The sequence below is a fragment of the Gracilinanus agilis genome, chromosome 4, assembly GCF_016433145.1.
Source record: "Gracilinanus agilis isolate LMUSP501 chromosome 4, AgileGrace, whole genome shotgun sequence".
NCBI lineage: Eukaryota > Metazoa > Chordata > Mammalia > Didelphimorphia > Didelphidae > Gracilinanus > Gracilinanus agilis.
The window spans coordinates 255,373,698-255,391,256 of NC_058133.1; the positions used below are offsets into that span (position 1 = coordinate 255,373,698).

The 17,559-nt window shown below is 38.0% G+C and overlaps 2 protein-coding genes across 2 annotated transcripts in view; one reads left to right on the forward strand and one right to left on the reverse strand.

Moving 5' to 3' along the window:
• Nucleotides 1-78, reverse strand: part of UBD (ubiquitin D) — a 4,206-nt gene extending 4,128 nt beyond the window's left edge. The window contains exon 1 of the mRNA XM_044676924.1: nt 48-78. Coding sequence (XP_044532859.1) covers nt 48-78 — 31 coding nt within the window. The remainder of the gene's footprint in view (nt 1-47) is intronic.
• Nucleotides 79-7,784: 7,706 nt separating this feature from the next.
• On the forward strand, nt 7,785-8,726 carry LOC123244340 (olfactory receptor 2H2). The gene has a single exon (XM_044672755.1). It carries the CDS (start codon nt 7,788-7,790, stop codon nt 8,724-8,726), a length of 939 nt encoding a protein of 312 aa, XP_044528690.1. The 5' UTR covers nt 7,785-7,787.
• The last annotated feature ends 8,833 nt before the right edge of the window (nt 8,727-17,559 follow it).

Below are 17,559 nucleotides of genomic sequence, written 5' to 3' on the forward strand. Positions count from 1 at the left end.
CACACACACACACACACACACACACACACACACACACACACACACACTCGAACTTACATGAAGACAGGAGCCAGCCATCTCTGAAGCTGAAAAGGAATAGAATAAGGAATGAGCCTGCCTCCCAGCCTTTTATCCTAAGAAACTGGGCTGGGAAGTTGGGAGTGGAGAAAGAAGATGGAAATTCCCATGTTGATAAAGATATTTGACTTTATTTTAAACTTTGGTCCAATACTATTTTTATAAAGCAACTTACTTTCAGTTTTTCTGATGAGATGTTGGGATAGAAGGATAGATAGAGAGAAAGGGAAACAGAAAGGTCACAGAGTAACATTCACATGGAGTAGTAATTTTCTCCACATGATCAATCCCTGAAATTCTTTCCTCTGGAGGTGGGGAGGGGATGAGTGTCATCTCAAGATTATCTACTGGATCACATGGAATGAGGCAGTCCCACCCTCCTCAATTCTAGCCTTTATCCCCATGATCCCAATAAAGAAGGCCTTTCTCAGAAGTATCTTCTTTCCAATCACCCTCATCCCATCTTGCTTTCTTCTGCATTGGTTCATTTAGAAAAGTTTCTCTGATTGATTCCACTTGACTCAGATATTTGGTTATGGAATCCTTTAGTTCTTAGAAAAATTTTTTGAACTTCATTTGTACTTGTTTTTAAGTATCTTCAGTAATTTTCATGTAAATCTCCTCTATTATTCCAATATTCCAGTGAAGCTTTCTACATATCACCCATTGGACCTTCAGGTTAGAACTGTGCACGCTTGTGCACAGTTGAATCATAGGCTTCAAAGCTAGAAGAGACTATAAACATCTAGTCTAGCCCCCTCATTTTATAGAAGAGGAAGTTGAAGCCCAAGGAAGTAAACTGATTTGTCTAAGGTCAAACAGCTGGTAAGTGGCAAACCAGGTCGTCTGACTACAAATCCAGTGTTTTGCCCACTATTTCACTCCATCTGTTACTCAATGATTGGATGAAAAAAATTATTGGAATGTAGTGAAGGAGGATAGTCTGGATGGTCTGAAGAAGGAACAAGTCTCCAGAAAATTTCTTGAGTATTCTTGAGGATCTCAATATCCCAACAATCTATTCATCCTTCCTATTTGGCTGTCATTCAAATGACTCTTCAATCCCCTAGCATAGTGTTGACTCCCACACTTTCCTCACATATGCATAATCCAGTACCTTTCTTTCTGCTTTTTCTCCAAGTCTCCCACTGACATCTAAAAGTCAAGAACCTCAGGCTATACAGAGATCACTGTTTCCTTTGGAATTAATACTGAAAAGAAGAGGAAGAAGTATGCAAACTGTACAATTTTTTTAACCTTTACCTTCTGTCTTAGAATTGGTACTAAGTATAGGTTCCAAGGCAGAAGAGCAGGAAGGACTAGGCAATGGGGGTTAAGTGACTTACCCAGGGTCACACAGCTAGGAAATATCTGAGGCCATATTTGAACCCAGAACCTCCCATCTGTAGACCTGGCTTTCTATCCACTTAGCCACCTCCCTGCTCCCAGACCGAACAATCTTAACCAGCTCACCAAACCACTGTGAATCTTGGTTGTTCCATCTGCCCATGCAAAGAATCATCATCATCCTTCTCAATCTACCAGAACTGGGGTAGGAGCAAATGAGTAAATATATATAAAAATTTGTTGTTATTCAGTTGCTACTTCATTCATCCTGTCCATAGGATTTTAAGTATTTTTAAAATTCTTGAAGTAATTCTTCATCTTAGCTTCACTATTGTATTGTTATTGAACCCATGGTCTTTGCTCACTTGTATAATTCCCCTTGGGTAAGCTCCCTGTAGTACCCTGAAAAAGTTTCCAAGCCTTGCCTAGTCTTAGCCTTCCAGTGAGATTTCAGGATGCTAACGCATCACCAGTGACCAGGAAGAATTCCGCAGAACAAGTTGAAAGTGATAACGAAACAAATTGTGTTCTAGCCATTAAAGGGGGATACAAGAATTTTTGTTGTTATTGTTCAGGCATGCCTGACCCTTTGTGAGCCTATTTGGGGTTTTCTTTACAAAGATCCTGGAGTGGTTTGTCATTTCCTTATCCAACTCATTTCACAAATAAGAAACAGAGGCAAACTGCATTTAGTGACCAGTTTTGAACTCAGGAAGATGACTTTTTCTGACTCCAGGTGTGACACTCTATCCACAATTCGACCTAACTGTCTCAGTAGAAGAAATAATAGCACTCCAGTGGTGTAGGATGAGAAGCCCTTACATTTGTTCAAAGCTTTATACTTTTCCAAATGGTTTCATGTATGTTAATTTGCTAGATCCTCACACCACTCTTTAAAGGAAAAGTAAAGAGTCAAGGATTAGCCATCCTTCTCTTCTCTACTCCTCCATCTCCCACAAAAGCTCTCTATCCATGGTTTAAATGGAGGAGGTGGAGGAAACCAGAGGACATATCATTGATAAATATGAAAGGGGGAACATAGAATCAACATGCATTTTTAAGAACTTATCTTGTGCCAGGTACTATGCCTACAGTGGAGACACAAAAAAGCAAAAAAACACTTTCTAGCTGTGTGACCCTGGGAAAGTCACTCAACCCCGATTGTCTAGCCCTAACTGCTCTTCTGCCTTGGAATACTTAGTACCAATTCTAAGACAGAAGGTAATGGTTAAACACACACACACACACACACACACACACACACACACACAAAACCTTTCTTCTCCTCTCTCAAGAAGCTCACATTCTAATGGGGGAGAAAATGTCTAAATTTGTCCATACAAAATATATACATATTTACATTTATATATAAATGAAAAGCAATAAGAGAAAAAGAAAGAGAAGGAGAGGGGATAAAGGGAAGAAGGGAGGGAAGGAGAAAGAGGGAGTGAGCAAGGGACAGAGACAGAGAGACAGAGAGACAGAGAAAAAGAGAGAGAGAGAGAGAAAAAGAGAGAGAGAGAGAGAGAGAGAGAGAGAGAGAGAGAGAGAGGGAGGGAGGGAGGAAGGGAGAGAGATTTGATCTGAAACATGGGGGACATCAAGTACAAAGACAGGCAATGGAGTGTTGGATTCAATTTGGAATAATAAAAAGGCCAGAGTTACAGAGTGAAGGAGAGTAAAGCATAAGAAGGAAAGATAGGAAAGGGCTAGATTATGAAGGAATTTAAATGACAAACAAAGCATTTTCTATTTACACCAAGAGGTAATAGAGAACCATTGGAATTTATGGAGTAAGGGAATTTTAGGATAATCACTTCGGCCACTGAGTGAAGGATGGACTGGAGCAGGGAGACTTGAGTAAGGAGACCAACCAATAGGAAATTGCAATAGTTCAGACCTAAGGAAGATGATGAGGGCCTGAACCAAGATAGTGGCTTGCAAGGAAAGAGAAAGGGCATGTAGAGTTTGCATGTAGAAATAGAAATAATAATGATGATAAAAATATTCAGGATTTACTTGCAAAGTGCTTTACAAACATCGTCTCATTTTCTCTTCACGATAACCCTAAGAGGCAGGTGCAATTATTATTGCCATTTTATAGATGAAGAACCTGAGGCAAGAGGTTAAATGACTTGTCTAGAGTTACAGACCTAACAAGTATAGGATATACAAGTATATTTAAACTCAGGTCCTCCTGACTCCAGGTCCAAAGTGCTATACATTGCATCACAGTGGCAAAGGATTATCTAGAGAGATAGAGAAAAAAGATAAGAGAGCTGGAGAGTGAGAGTTAGGAGGCAGCAAAGAAACTATGCAGAGGAAATATATGAACACAAGGTTATCAGAGGAACAAATCTGGAAATATCACAGTGGGTGGAGACAGAGGGTTAAATCCAAAGTTTCCTCCCAGGGGATTCCCTGATCCAGAGTATATTCAGCTTCTCCTAACACTTACTATTTCTAGGAAACTGAAAGTAGCATTGGTTTTCTTCCTCCTCTTCCCCATCTTGTTCCTGTGTGGAACACTTGCCTCTCCAAACTAGCCCTACAGAGATGTCCCAAGTAGACAAGGGCTCTAGTTTCTTTTGCTTCCCATTTCTTTAAAAGTGAGACTCGAAAAAGTTTTCATTGCCACTGCAATATCACTCACTCTATGTTCTCTAATAAAGCCATTCAGGCATAAGATCATAAATTTGGAATTAGAAAGGATTTTAGAGTCACCAAATCTAACCCCCTTTATATAGATTAAAAGGATGAAGCAGTGCAGCCCATGGTGGTGAAATGACTTCCCGAAGTCATCACACAGATAATAAGCAATAGAGTCAAGATTTGAACCCAGGTCTTCTGACATCAAATACAGTATTCTAGTGAAACATTCTGGAAAGGAACATAAATAAGCACTAAAACATATTTGTCTGTTTGATTGATTTCCCCCCCCCCTCTACCTCTCATTTCTCATTTACTCTTAACTAACTTCATCAGTGAAGCAGAGAAAAAGTGCTGAGGGATGCAGTGAGGGTAGCTATCTTTAAATATTTGCAAAAATGCTACCCAGAAAAGACACTAGAACAGTGATGGCAAACCTTTTAGAGGCCAAAAGCCCAAACTATGACCCTCACACACTTGTGAGCCATCCTCTTACCCCAGGTAGGGGAGGACAGAAGTGCTCCCATTGGGCTGCTGGGCAGAGGGGCAGGTGATGAGAAAAACGTCCTCAATCACTTGTGGAAAGGGAAGAAGAGCAACCCCCCACCAACACACATTCCCATAGGTTCATCAACATAACACTAGAATCATGTGCAGTTTCAGAGGAATGTGAGGTGGAAAGGACAGAACAATTCAATAGCTATTCTTTTTTTTAAAACCCTTACTTTCCATCTTGGAATCAATACTATGTGTTGGTTCTAAGGCAGAAGAGTGGTAGGCAATGGGGATTAAGTAACTTGCCCAGGGTCACACAGCTGGCAAGGGTCTGAGGCCAAATTTGAACCCAGGACCTCCCCATCTTCACTCCCATTAGTACATATCTAAGAAAATCTTTATGAAACTCTTGGAACTTTTTAGACGTTCTGCAGTGCCTTTATATGATGGGAAAGAACCTGGATGGAGGCAGGAGCCCTGGATTGGAGTTGAAGCTAATTTTGGATCTGGTCACTTCACTGCAGTAAAAATATATTTTGAAGTCTACAAAGTACATCACTTTCAACACTTCTTTCTTGACCAGTTTGATTTCTAAGAGGTAGCCTTTATAATTTTAGAAATATAAAGATTGGTCTGAAAACTCCTCTGGACTTTAGTCAGATGCATAAACAATTTTATCTGCCAATAAAGCTTTGGTCCTGAATATCTAGAAGGAAAAAAGAAAATTATTTGACTTACTATTCAAAGAACTTTTTTCCTCTCCTCCTCCTCCTCACCTATTCTTATTCTCCTGTTCTCTGATGAAAGGACTGGGTGTGAGAGATGCTAGGTGCATTAGAAACTTAGCAAAGTGTAAGAATTCCTCAAGTGCCTGAGAAAGGGAGGCCAGGGTGTCAGGGAATCAGGATGCTTAGGTCTTTGCTATCAGACAAAAGATAACCCACCACCATCTTTGCTGCTTTGCTTTGTATTTCCCTGGGCTCTTCTACTCTCTTCACCCTCACTTAGAGGCTAATTGCTGGCCTGGGGCCCAGATCCTAGGTCTACCCCACCCTCTCCCTGTGGTCTTGGCAGAATTAATGAGCTACATCTCTCCATGGGATAAAAGATCTGGGATCTGTTCCCTCTCAATCACTCTAACCCCCTTCTAACACCACAATAATATTTCTTCAGTGCCTTTTATTTCCTCCTGCTTAGCTGATGAGGTTGTAGGGGGACTACTACTCTCCATCTGAGTTTCTTTTTTTCCATCACCCCCAAAGAAATCAATTGTCACTTATGATGGGGCCTGAAGGAGGTCATTTTGCCAATCCCCATCCTCCTCATATCTGCACCACATTATCCAGACCAAGATTTTGTTGAATAAGAATCCCCTAACAAGATAAACCCCTGACCTACTAGTATAACCTCCATTGCCTCTACCTATCCTTTTTCTGTTTCCCCTTATCCTCTTTTCTGTTCTCATCTTGATGGCTTAATTGAAGCTGGGGACTGGGCTGAGAGCTCTTTGGCATATAGCAGAGCTCCAACAGCAAGACATCTAGGAGATTTCTGTCACTGACTGAGGGTAAGTAGAAAATTTGATCCCTAGTTGTCTGCGAGGATTAAGTTTGGCAGTTAGCAAAAAGGGAGTCTTTTCTCCTATTTATGGAACAGACAAGAATCCCTGGGTGAGATAGTTTGGGGAAAAGTATAGGTAGAAATCTAGGAGAAGAAACAACAACAACAACAAAAAGCCAAAACAGAACAGAGTGAAGAGAGAGAATGAATCACAAAAGATAATGTATACTCAAATACTATAGACAAGGTCTTTAAATGAGAAGCAAAAAAAAAAAAAAACAAGGACAAAGAGACACAAGTCACTCAAAGAGCTAACCTAAAGAGAGACAGAGATAATAAATGAGTCAAAATACAAAGATTAAAAGAAATTAAAATAGAAGAGAAAAAGTGAGATAAATTAAGTATGTAGAGATGATTAGGCAGCTATATAGATAATTCAAACAAGGAATAAAGACAGAGACAAAAAAAATTGGTGAACCCCACAAGGAAAGGACCTTCAAACACAGGATGGACTTTCATTGGTCAAGAAAGAGTTTATTGCAATCCTGCCTAGAGGCAAAACTCTAACCAAGATGGCCTTTCAGGGCCAGTTGACCTCTCCATTGCTCTTTCTACCCTAATCCCTACTCCCTCTCTGCTAATCTGATTTATCACCCAATCTCTATCTTTCACCTCTGAGATTTGGCCTAAGGTAATTTGCAACCTTTCTTTTCCTGCCTCCATCTTGTCCCAACTCTTCCCCACTTTTAACTCAAAGACCAAGACTACCTCCTTCAAGAACTTCTTGATTCCATGTGATACAAATTCCTATGAACTTGTGTTCTCTCCCTTCAATTTATCTGTTTTATTTAATCTTTCATCTTCCTTCCAGTTTTTTTCATTAGTGTTTAGTCAGTCTTTCCAATTAGACCATGGGTTTTTCAAAGGATCAATTGATCATATCTCCCATTTTCTTTTCCCTAGATCATTTCATTCTATTTGGATAGACTGTGAAAGAGATTTTCTGAATCAGTTAGCTTCCCAAAGGAGGAAAATTCTATTCCCTTGACTCAGAACAAATGACCAAGTCTAGCCATTTGACCTGAGTTAGTAGATTGGTTATGAGGAAGAACATGGTAAAAAAGGGTATGGATAGTTCTGGGTCATGCATTTCTCCTCCTAGAAAAACAAAGGCCAAACAGATATCCTATACACATATGTTCCTGGTTGTGAACTTCATTTTCTTAAACAGAGGAATTTTTTCTTTTATAATTTTTTAGTAATATCCATTTCACCTAAAAAAGAATGAAATGTAGGGGAAGGGGGAATACAGTCCATATTCTCCCTTTTTGTCAGTCAGTGACTTAGGATATCTTGGGTTTTCATATTCATATTTACAAATTTTTTTTATCAAAAGGGTAGAGGATGGTGATGATAATTAACAGAGTTGAGAGGATCCATGCTGTATGCTATATAATTATTATGTCTATGGGAAGGAAATGTCAGTGGAGAGGTAGGTGAATGGAGATGGAACACTGGAAAAGAAAAGAGAGAAAAAATAGCCTCACTGCTGTATTTTGACAAGTTTATAATTACAAATAATATATAAACTGAAAAAATTTATGAAACATCTCATCCTCCCCCCTCTCCTTTTCCAGAGTCCAAGTCAAATCGAGGCCATGAATAATGAAAGCTCCCCAGGAGGTTTTGTTCTCCTGGGCTTCTCTGACCACCCCCGAATAGAGAAGGTCCTCTTTATGATAGTGCTGATGTCCTACTTTGTAACCCTGGTTGGCAATACACTCATTATCTTACTCTCTATCCTGGACTCCAAACTCCATACTCCCATGTACTTTTTTATCTCCAACCTCTCCTTCCTGGATCTCTGCTTCACCACGAGCTGTGTTCCCCAGTTGTTGTCCAACCTCTGGGGTCCAGAGAAGACCATCAGTTTTAATGGCTGTGCCATTCAGCTTTTTGTGTTCCTGGCTCTAGGGACCACTGAGTGTATCCTCCTGGCTGTCATGGCCTTTGACCGATATGTGGCAATCTGCCAACCTCTCCGTTATGCCATCATCATCCATCCCCGCCTTAGCCAACAATTAGCAGCCTTAGCATGGATCATTGGACTATTGGAATCTGTGGTCCAGACACCACCCACTCTTCTTTTACCATTCTGCTCTCACAGAAGAGTAGATGACTTTGTATGCGAAGTCCCAGCCCTCATCCGCCTTTCCTGTGAAGATACCACCTACAATGAGATCCAGATGGCTGTGGCCAGTGTCCTCATTCTAGTTGTGCCACTGACCCTCATTTTAGTTTCCTATGGTGCTATTGTCCGGGCTGTGCTAAAGATTAACTCAGCAGTAGGACGGAAGAAAGCCTTTGGGACCTGCTCTTCCCACCTCCTGGTGGTCTCCTTCTTCTATAGTTCTGTCATCACTGTTTACCTCCAGCCCAAAAACCCTTATGCCCAGGATCAAGGAAAATTCTTTGGTCTTTTTTATGCTGTGGGAACTCCTGCACTAAACCCCCTGATATATACCCTGAGAAATAAAGATGTGAAGGGAGCATTTAGGAGGCTGTTAAAGAAGATCAAGCAAGCAGAGGAGAGCTGAGACATTAATACTGAAATGTTTCTGAAGTTAGAGACATTTTTCTGAAGCTTTTCAATTTCACTTAGAATCCATACCTAACTACCCACCCAAGCACCAAGCCAATATATAACCAAAGAATGAGGAGGGGCTCTATTCAGGATGGGAATCTCTTCTACATATGTAATATCATTATATATCTAATTTCCTTTTCTTTTTTCTCTCTACCCTATATCCATCTTTACCTTCCTCTGTCTTCACCTTAATTTTTATCCCATATTAATATTCCCTGATTTCTCCAGTTCTGTCCTAACTGGTCATCTCTTACCATTTCTGTCTTCTTTCTCCAACTAGCAAATGAATCTTCTATGACCTGTGTGACTGTGATAAAGTCACCCACTCAATAGACCTGTCTTGTCATCTTTAAAATTAAGGAAATGAATTAAGTTTCTGAGGTCCCTTCAGACTTGAAACCTGTAATCCTATGATCTTATCACCTTTTCAATGGTATCTCTACTTTTATTCCTATTTTGCTCTTTCATGGTTCTTTCTCTAGTTCTACCCCCTTTTCTTTTTCCCCCTCCTTTTATCCCCTTAAGGGGAAAAAGAATTACAGATTCACATGTGGTCTCTGAGCACAGATAGAAATTATCTCATTTAATTGGTAGCTGATCAAGAGGCTCTGTGGAATGAGAACCAGACCTAGAAAGAAGAGGTCCTGGTTTCAAATCTAGCCTCAGACATTCCTAGATCAGCCTTCATTGCCTAGCCCTTATTGCTCTTCTGCTTTAGAATCAATCCTGTATTGATTCTAAGACAGAAGGTAATGGTTTAAAAAAGAAATAGAGGTACCCAACAAACAGTATGTGGATTTTTTCCCCTTTGTTTAGTTTTTATTAAAATTCAATTTTATTTTCAGTTACAAATGCTTTGCCTCTCATTTTCCCCCTTCCCAGTCATCAAGAAGGCAAGAAAAACAAAACCTCTTACAAATATGTATAACCAAGCAAAACAAATTCCTGTATTGACTATGTCCAAGAAAGGAAAATATGCTTCAGTCTCTGTACTCTGAGTCCATTCGTTCTCTATATGAAGGTGGGAAGCACTTCTCATCACAAGTCCTTTGGAATTGTAGTTGGTTCATTTGCAGCAATCAGAGTTCTTGAGTTTCAAAAGTTGTTTATCTTTGCCATGTTGTTGTCATTGTGTATGTTTGTTGCCCTGATTCTGCTCCCTTAACTTTACATTAGTTCATATGTCTTCCCAAGTCTTTCTAAAACCACCCTCTTCACCATTTCTTACAGCACAACAGTACTCCATCACAATTCATAACTTGTTTAGCCATTTCTTAATTTATGGGCACCTGCTCAATTCCTTGCAGACTAGATAGAGATTTTGGAAAGAATAAAATGAGCTGCTTATAAATATTTTTGTACATAAAAGTCCTTTTCTTCCTTTTAAAAAAGTATCCTCTCTCTTGGAATCAATACTAAATATTGATTCCAAGGCAAAAAAAAAAATGGTAAGGGCTAGACAACTTGTCCAGAATCACAAAACCAGGAAGTATCTGATGATCTAATGCCAAATTTGAACCCAGCACCTCCCATCTCTAAACTGGCTCTCAATCCACTGAGCCATCTAGCTACCCCATTTTCCTCCTTTTTTTTTTTTTTTTTTTATCTCTTTGGTATTCATCCTTTACTTACAGACCTCAAACAAGAGAGAATCCATCTATGGATCGAGAATGTAAGATCTTGAAAGGATCATAGGGACCACCTAGTTAAACCCCCTCATTTCATAGATGAAGAGCATGAGAAAAAATGATTGCCTAAGTGATTGCCCAAAGTTAAGACAGCTGGGCCTTGGAGTCAGGAAGTCAGGAATTCGAGTCTTTCCTTAAACTCTAGCCTTGTTTTCTGGGCAAGTCATTGAAACTCTTTCAGCCTCAAATGCTTCATCTGTGAAACTATGGGATTGAACTCAGTGACTTCTAAGATCCCTCCTAGCTCCAAATCTATGATAAGTAGCTTCACAATGATTAAAAATCTACTCGTTTCCAAGTTCATTACTTTTCCAGTATATAAGCCAGCATTCATAAAGCACGTAAGATTTGTATCTCTTATCTCATTTGATTCTTACAACAACCTTGAGAGGTAGATGCTATCATTATTCCCATTTTATGGAAAAACGAATGGAAAAAACTGAGGCTGAGAGAAGTTAAGTGACTTGTTGGAATCCCATGACTAGTATCTAAGGAAGAATTTTATGTACAGTCTTCCTGACTAGAAGCCCAGAACTCTATCCACTATACCATCTAGCTGCCTAAAGCACAGAGGCTCACTAATTTGTTTAAGATCACACAGGAAGTTAATAAGACTAAAGTCTAAGTCTCTAGGCAACTAGGTGGCTCAGTGGACAAAAAGCCAGACCAGGAGACAAGAGGTCCTGGGTTCAAATATGACCACAAATACTTCCTAGCTATTTGACCCTGGGCAAATCACTTAACTCTAATTGCCTAGCCCTTACCCTTCTTCTTCCTTGGAACCAGAAGGTAAGCATTTAAATAAATAAAGTCTAGGTCTCTTATCTCCTTTCCTTATATTATATATTTTTATTAAATAATCATTACATATTATATATATTATTATAGTACATAGAATTATATCATACTGTTATTTATGTTATTTGTATTTATTTTATATTATATATAATTTATATTATTATACTTTCCTCATTGCATGTGCCTGTGCCTACTTTCATACAATAACCAAATTTCCAACAATTATAGGATCTAAGGCTAGAAAGAAGGGGAGAATAATAGGATCTATTCCCATTATAATTTGTGAAAATCCTTCAGAATACTTCAGAGACAAATGGCAAGGGTATAACAAAGTTCATAAAAAGCCAACAGCTTAGAAAGGAGAAATCACTTGGACAATTTCCCTATCCAGATTTTACTAGGTAATCTTGATCATAGGGAGTCTCTTGCCCTCTGGTGGTCATGTAAAGTATGGTTCCTGGAATTCCTCCTAATACCAGGACTTTCTCAGCATGATTCAATTTGAGTTGAACTGTGATCCTCCAAGAGAAAATCAAAGGATCTTAGCCATTTGGAGTTTTCCCTTACTTTTTTTTCATTTCTTTTTTCATTTATATATTTCTTTCTGTGTATAAATAAAAAGAGAGAGAAAAAATGATAAGCGAGGGGAAATAGGATGGAGAGAAATATACAGTTAGTGATCATAATTGAATGGGATAAACTCACTCATAAAACAGAAGTAGACAGCAGAATGAATTAAAAACCAAAATCCAACAATATGTTGTTTACAAGAAACACGCTTGAAATAGAGAGACACATAGAGCAAAAATAAGGGGCTGGAATAGAATCTATTATGCTTTAGCTGAAGTTAAAAAAAAAAAAAAGGCAGGGGCAGTAGTCAATCTCAGACAAAACAGAAGCAAAAACAGATCTAATCAAAGGCCCAAAAATAAAAAAATAAAAGAGAAGCTACATTATGTTTAAAGGTACCATAGACAATGAGTAATATCAATACTATGCATATATGCTTCAAATGATATAGCATCCAAATTCTTAAAGAAAAAGTTAAATGAGTTACAGGAAGAAATAGACAATAAAGTGGGGGACCTCAACTTTTCCCTCTCAAAACTTGATGAATCTAACTAAAAAAATAAATAAGAAAGAAATTAAGGAGTGAATAGAATTGTGGAAATAACAGCTATGAGAGACTTCTGGAGAAAACTGAATGGGAATAAAAAAGACTATACCTTTTTCTCAATTATATATGGAACCTTCACAAAAATTGACCATGTATTAGGGCATAAAAACCTCACAACCAAATGAAGATAAACACGAATATCAAATATACTTTTTCCCAATTATAATGCAATAAAAATACATTCAGTAAAAGGCTGTGAAAACATAGATTAAAAGTTAATTGGAAACTAAATAATCTAATCCAAAAGAATTAATAGATCAAAAATAAATTATAGGAACAATCAATGTCATTAAAGAGAATGAAAACAATGAGCAACATGCCAAAATTCATGAGATGCAGCTAAAGCAGTATTTAGGGGGAAATCTACATCTCTAAACAAAATCAATAAAAAAGAGAAATAGCAGGTCAATTCATTGAGCATGCAACTAAAAACTAGAAAAAGAACAAAAATTAAATCCCCAATTCAATGCCAAATTGAAGATATTGAAAATCAAAGAATAAAATTTCAAACAAAAAATAATTGAACTAATAAAACTAGGAGTTGGTTTTATGAAAAAATAGATAAACCATTGGTTGATTTGATTTTTTTTAAAAGGAAAGAAATAAGACAATCAAATTACCAGTTTCAGAAATGAAAAGGGTGAATTCACCACCAATGAAGATGAGATTAAAGCAATTATTAATGTTTTACATGTCAATCTAAGTGAAATGGATTAATATTTCCAAATATGTAAACTGTCCAGATTAACAGAAAAATAAATTGAACAAGCCATATATGAGCTCCCCAAAAAGTATATCCAGGACAAGATGGATTCACGAGTGAATTCTACCAAAAATTTAAAGAATAATTAATTTCAATACTATATAAACTATTTGAAAAAATAGGTAAATTCTTTTTATGATACAAGTATAATTCTGATACCTAAGCCAGAGAGAGCAAAAGCAGAGAAAGAAATCAAAAGACCAATTTTCCTAATAAATATTAATATAAAATTTCTAATAAATTACTAACAAGGAAAATACAGCAATATCTCAAAGATCATAGACTCTAAAAAGGTAGGATTCATATGAGGAATGAAGGACTAATTCAGTATTACAAAAACTATCTGCAAAATTGATCATATCAATAAAGGAAATCATGTGACCACCTCAATAAATGCAGAACAAGCTTTTGACAAAATATAACTCTTATTCCTCTTTAAAACACTGGAAAGCATAAGTGGAGTTTTCCCTAAAATTATAAGTAGCATGTATCAAAAATATTTTGCAAGTATTATATTTAATGGGGTGAAGCTACATGTTCATTGTCAACATTATTATTCCATATTACACTAGAAATACTAGCTGTAGCTAGAAAGATAAGAAAACAAATTGAAGGAATTAGCACAGGCAATGATGAAACAAAACTATAACTCTTTGCAGGTGATATGATGGTATACTTAAAGAATCCTAATTGTTGTATTGTCAAGTTGTTTCAGTCATATCTGACTCATTTGGGGGTTTCTTAGTAAAGATACTGGACTAGTTCACCATTTTCTTCTCCAACACATTTTACAGATAAGGAAAGGAGGCAAATAGGGTTAAGTGATTTATGTAGGCAAATTTGAGCTCAGGAAGATTGGGTCTTCCTGTCTTCAGATCCAATCCTCTACACATTGTGCCACCTAGCTGCTAGAGAATTCTAGAGAATCAACTAAAAAAAATAGTGGAAATAATTAACAATTTCAATAATGTTACAGGAAATAAAACAAACCCACATGAATCTTTGGAATTTCTATATATTACCAATAAAGTCCAACAGAAAGAAATAGGAAGCGAAACTCCTATTAAAATAACTCGAGACAATATGAAAATTTGGGGAGTCTATCTACCAAGACAAAACCAGGAACTATATGAACACAATTTAAAAATACTTTTCACACAAATAAAGTCATTTCTAAACAACTGGAAAATATCAATTGCTCATGGATAGGCTAAGCCAATATAATAAAAATGACAATTCTACCTAAATTAATTTACTTATTCGGTGCCATATAAATCAAACTACTAAAAAATTATTTTATAGAGCTAGAAAAAATAATTTTAAAATTCATCTAAAAGAACAAAAGGTCAAGAATATCAAAGGAATCAATGAAAAACAAATGAAGGAAGCCTAGCAGTATCAGCTCTCAATCTATATTACAAAGCAGTTATCATCAAAACAATCTAGTACTGATTAAGAAATAAAGTGGTAAATCAGTGGAATAGATTAGATACTGTTATGTGGGAACTATTAGGAGCAGCCAAGGGCCTAGGCAGATGTTGATGATGGAATATGAGAGGAGGGTGTCCCAAACCACAGCTGTATGTGAGTTAGATATGCTCCCGTATCAGCAGGGTTAGGTCTCCTTTAAGCCCAAGATTCTCTGCCACAGCCCAGGATTTAGAACCAATCCAGCCAGTCAGTTAGGAATGTTTTCAGGAAGCAGATTAAGACTTCCTGTAACCTTGAATTGAAGATGATAAACTGGCTTGGAAAGGCTTGCTCAACTAAAGTTCTAATCCAATCTGACTATTAATGATTAGATGGTTGATGGTAAGGTAAGCAAGGCTCCAAGATTGTTTAGGCTTAAGGTTAACCAGGGTTTATTTGTAATTAAACAGAGGGAAGATAAGGGTAGGAAGGTGGGTGAAAGGAAACCCTAAGATCTTGCCTAAAACATTGATGTTAATTAATCTTGAAGCACTGGTTGATGTTCCCTAGGTGCAGAATAGGAAAAAGCCTTGAGGGCAGATCCCAACTCTGTTGCTTGTTGCTGAGCCCAGAGGCTGGCAAGCCCCTGGGTCAGATGCTACTGTTCTTGGTTGTAGTTGTTCTCACTAGTTGGTAATGTAAGGATGTTGTCTATGCCAAGGAAGTATTGAATATTGGCTAATACAGGAATTAGTCCCTACCTGCCTAACAGAAACTCACTCCCAAACCACCCTGGGGCCCAAAACCCTCTTCCTCCCTAACCCTCCCGGTGAGTCAGAGAAGTGAAGCTCCCAGGGGTTTGAGGACCCCCTTTTAGACCCTGTCCTTAACTATCACCCTGGTACATGCCCTGGGTGCTCCACCAGGTTCTGTGTTCCAAAGTGGCAACTGCCAGCTTGCACCCCCAAAAAGATGGCTACTTATGTCTGCATATTACAATACACAGTAGTAAATGACCATAGAAATCTAATGTTTGAGGACAAGAAGTCATTATCTGATGAAAATTTCTGGGAAAACTGGAAAGCAATTTGGCAGAAACTAGATATCTCATACCATATACCAAGATAAGATCAAAACAGATAAATGGTTTTGACCAAAAAAGGTAATATCATAAGGAAAGTGGAATATCTTACCTGTCAGATCTATAGATAAGGAAAGAAGTTATGACCAAACAAGAGGTAGAGACTATTATGAGATAAAATTAATCACTTTTATTACACTAAATTAAAAAAGGGTTGACCAAACAAAATGTAGCCAAGATTGAAAGAAAAGCATGAAACTGGGGGGTGGGGGAAGAGGGGGCGGTAATTAAGGCTTCATTTCTCAAATATATAGAGAACTAAGCCAAATTTGTAAGACTGCAAATCATTCCTCAATTGATAAATAGTCAATGGATATGAAACAGTTTCCAGAAGAAATTATCTAAAGTCGTATTTTTTAAAAGCTCTAATCACTATTGATTAGAGAAATGTAAATTAAAACAATTCCAATGCTACCTCATACCTATCAGATTGGCTAATATGACAGAAAAGGAAAATAGCAAATGTTAGAGAGCATGTGGATAAATTGGGGCATGTGGGGATCCATATTGCTGAGAGGGGCTCAAGCTGCAGAGATGGATGCAAGCTGCAGCACAGAATTCCATAGTGCACCCCAGAACTCTGAGAGAGGGGGCAGTTAGAGGCAGTTGGAGTCCTAGCATAAAAAAGCAGGTCACCTGGCTTGCAGGGTCTTGGGTCTTGGATCTTGATCCTGATCTGGGTGCTGTCTCTGCAAGCTATGTGGCTCTGAGCTGAGCCATTCAGTCTCTGACAGCCAAACCTGTTTTACTTTGGTTAGACCTTTCAACAATATCACTATTTACCTTAGTTTAGCTATCTAGGTTTAGAAGAAGAATATTTATAGGATTAGAGAGCAGATCAGGCATTCAAGATACATTTCCCCCTTTGCCGGGAGGGCGTGATAATTAGATTAAGTCTACACTGTCCATCTTTAGATTTAATCACCAAAGGCCAGAACACCTCTAATTCTGGGGAGCACACCCAGGTGTGCTAGAGTGGGTGATGAATCAGAATCAACTGACTGCCCCCTAGGCAGTACTATGAGAATGGTCTATTGTGATTGGATGTGCAAATTGGAGGTGGATGCAGGGAAGTGACAAAAGATTCTATCTTTTAATATGATGGTAACTTCCTGTAGAGGGAGTGGGCATTTTGAACTTGGTGTAGAAGAATCTCTGGTGGGACCTCTAACTGCTTCCCTTTGAATTGTCATGGGGGTAAGTTAGGCTGACTCTTCTTTCTCTTCCCTTGGTGTTTCTGGAGGCTCTACCCTCAGGGAGGCCTCTCTTGCTTCTCTAATTGTAAAAGGCCTTGTGGCTAGAAGCCTTGTTTAATTAACCTCTGTGCTCCTCTACTGGGCCTCTAAATTCTTACCTGGTCCAGGCCAGAGTTTCTCTCTCTCAATTTCCCTATCTTCAACCTTCCTAACTGTAAATAAATCACCATAAAAGTCAATTTTGACTTGAGATTATTCTTAATTGAGGATTGATAATAATTCAATCCTCTGGTGACCATCTTTTAATATATTGAAGCCATAAAGCCCCCTTTTCCCCCTTACAAGGGACTGCTTTAGACATAACTATTTAGGTAGTTTTCCCTTACCTACCAATCCTGAACCATTTCTTCATTCCCATTCCCTGATATCATTAAACCCTTATCAACTAGGAACAGTGTCTGGATACAGATATTTATACAGATATTTTTTGGGGATATACTCGCAACCTCCTTAAGACAAATTTCTCTTACTGGTGTCCCTGAAGTTAATCCTAATCTCAGAGTCAGTGAGCTTTAATACAGCAAGATTCACCAATTCTATCCTGTGGGGA

What these genes read in the sequence shown, in the direction of transcription:
- LOC123244340 (XM_044672755.1), top strand. Translation starts at nt 7,788, where the DNA reads ATGAATAATGAAAGCTCCCCAGGAGGTTTTGTTCTCCTGGGCTTCTCT.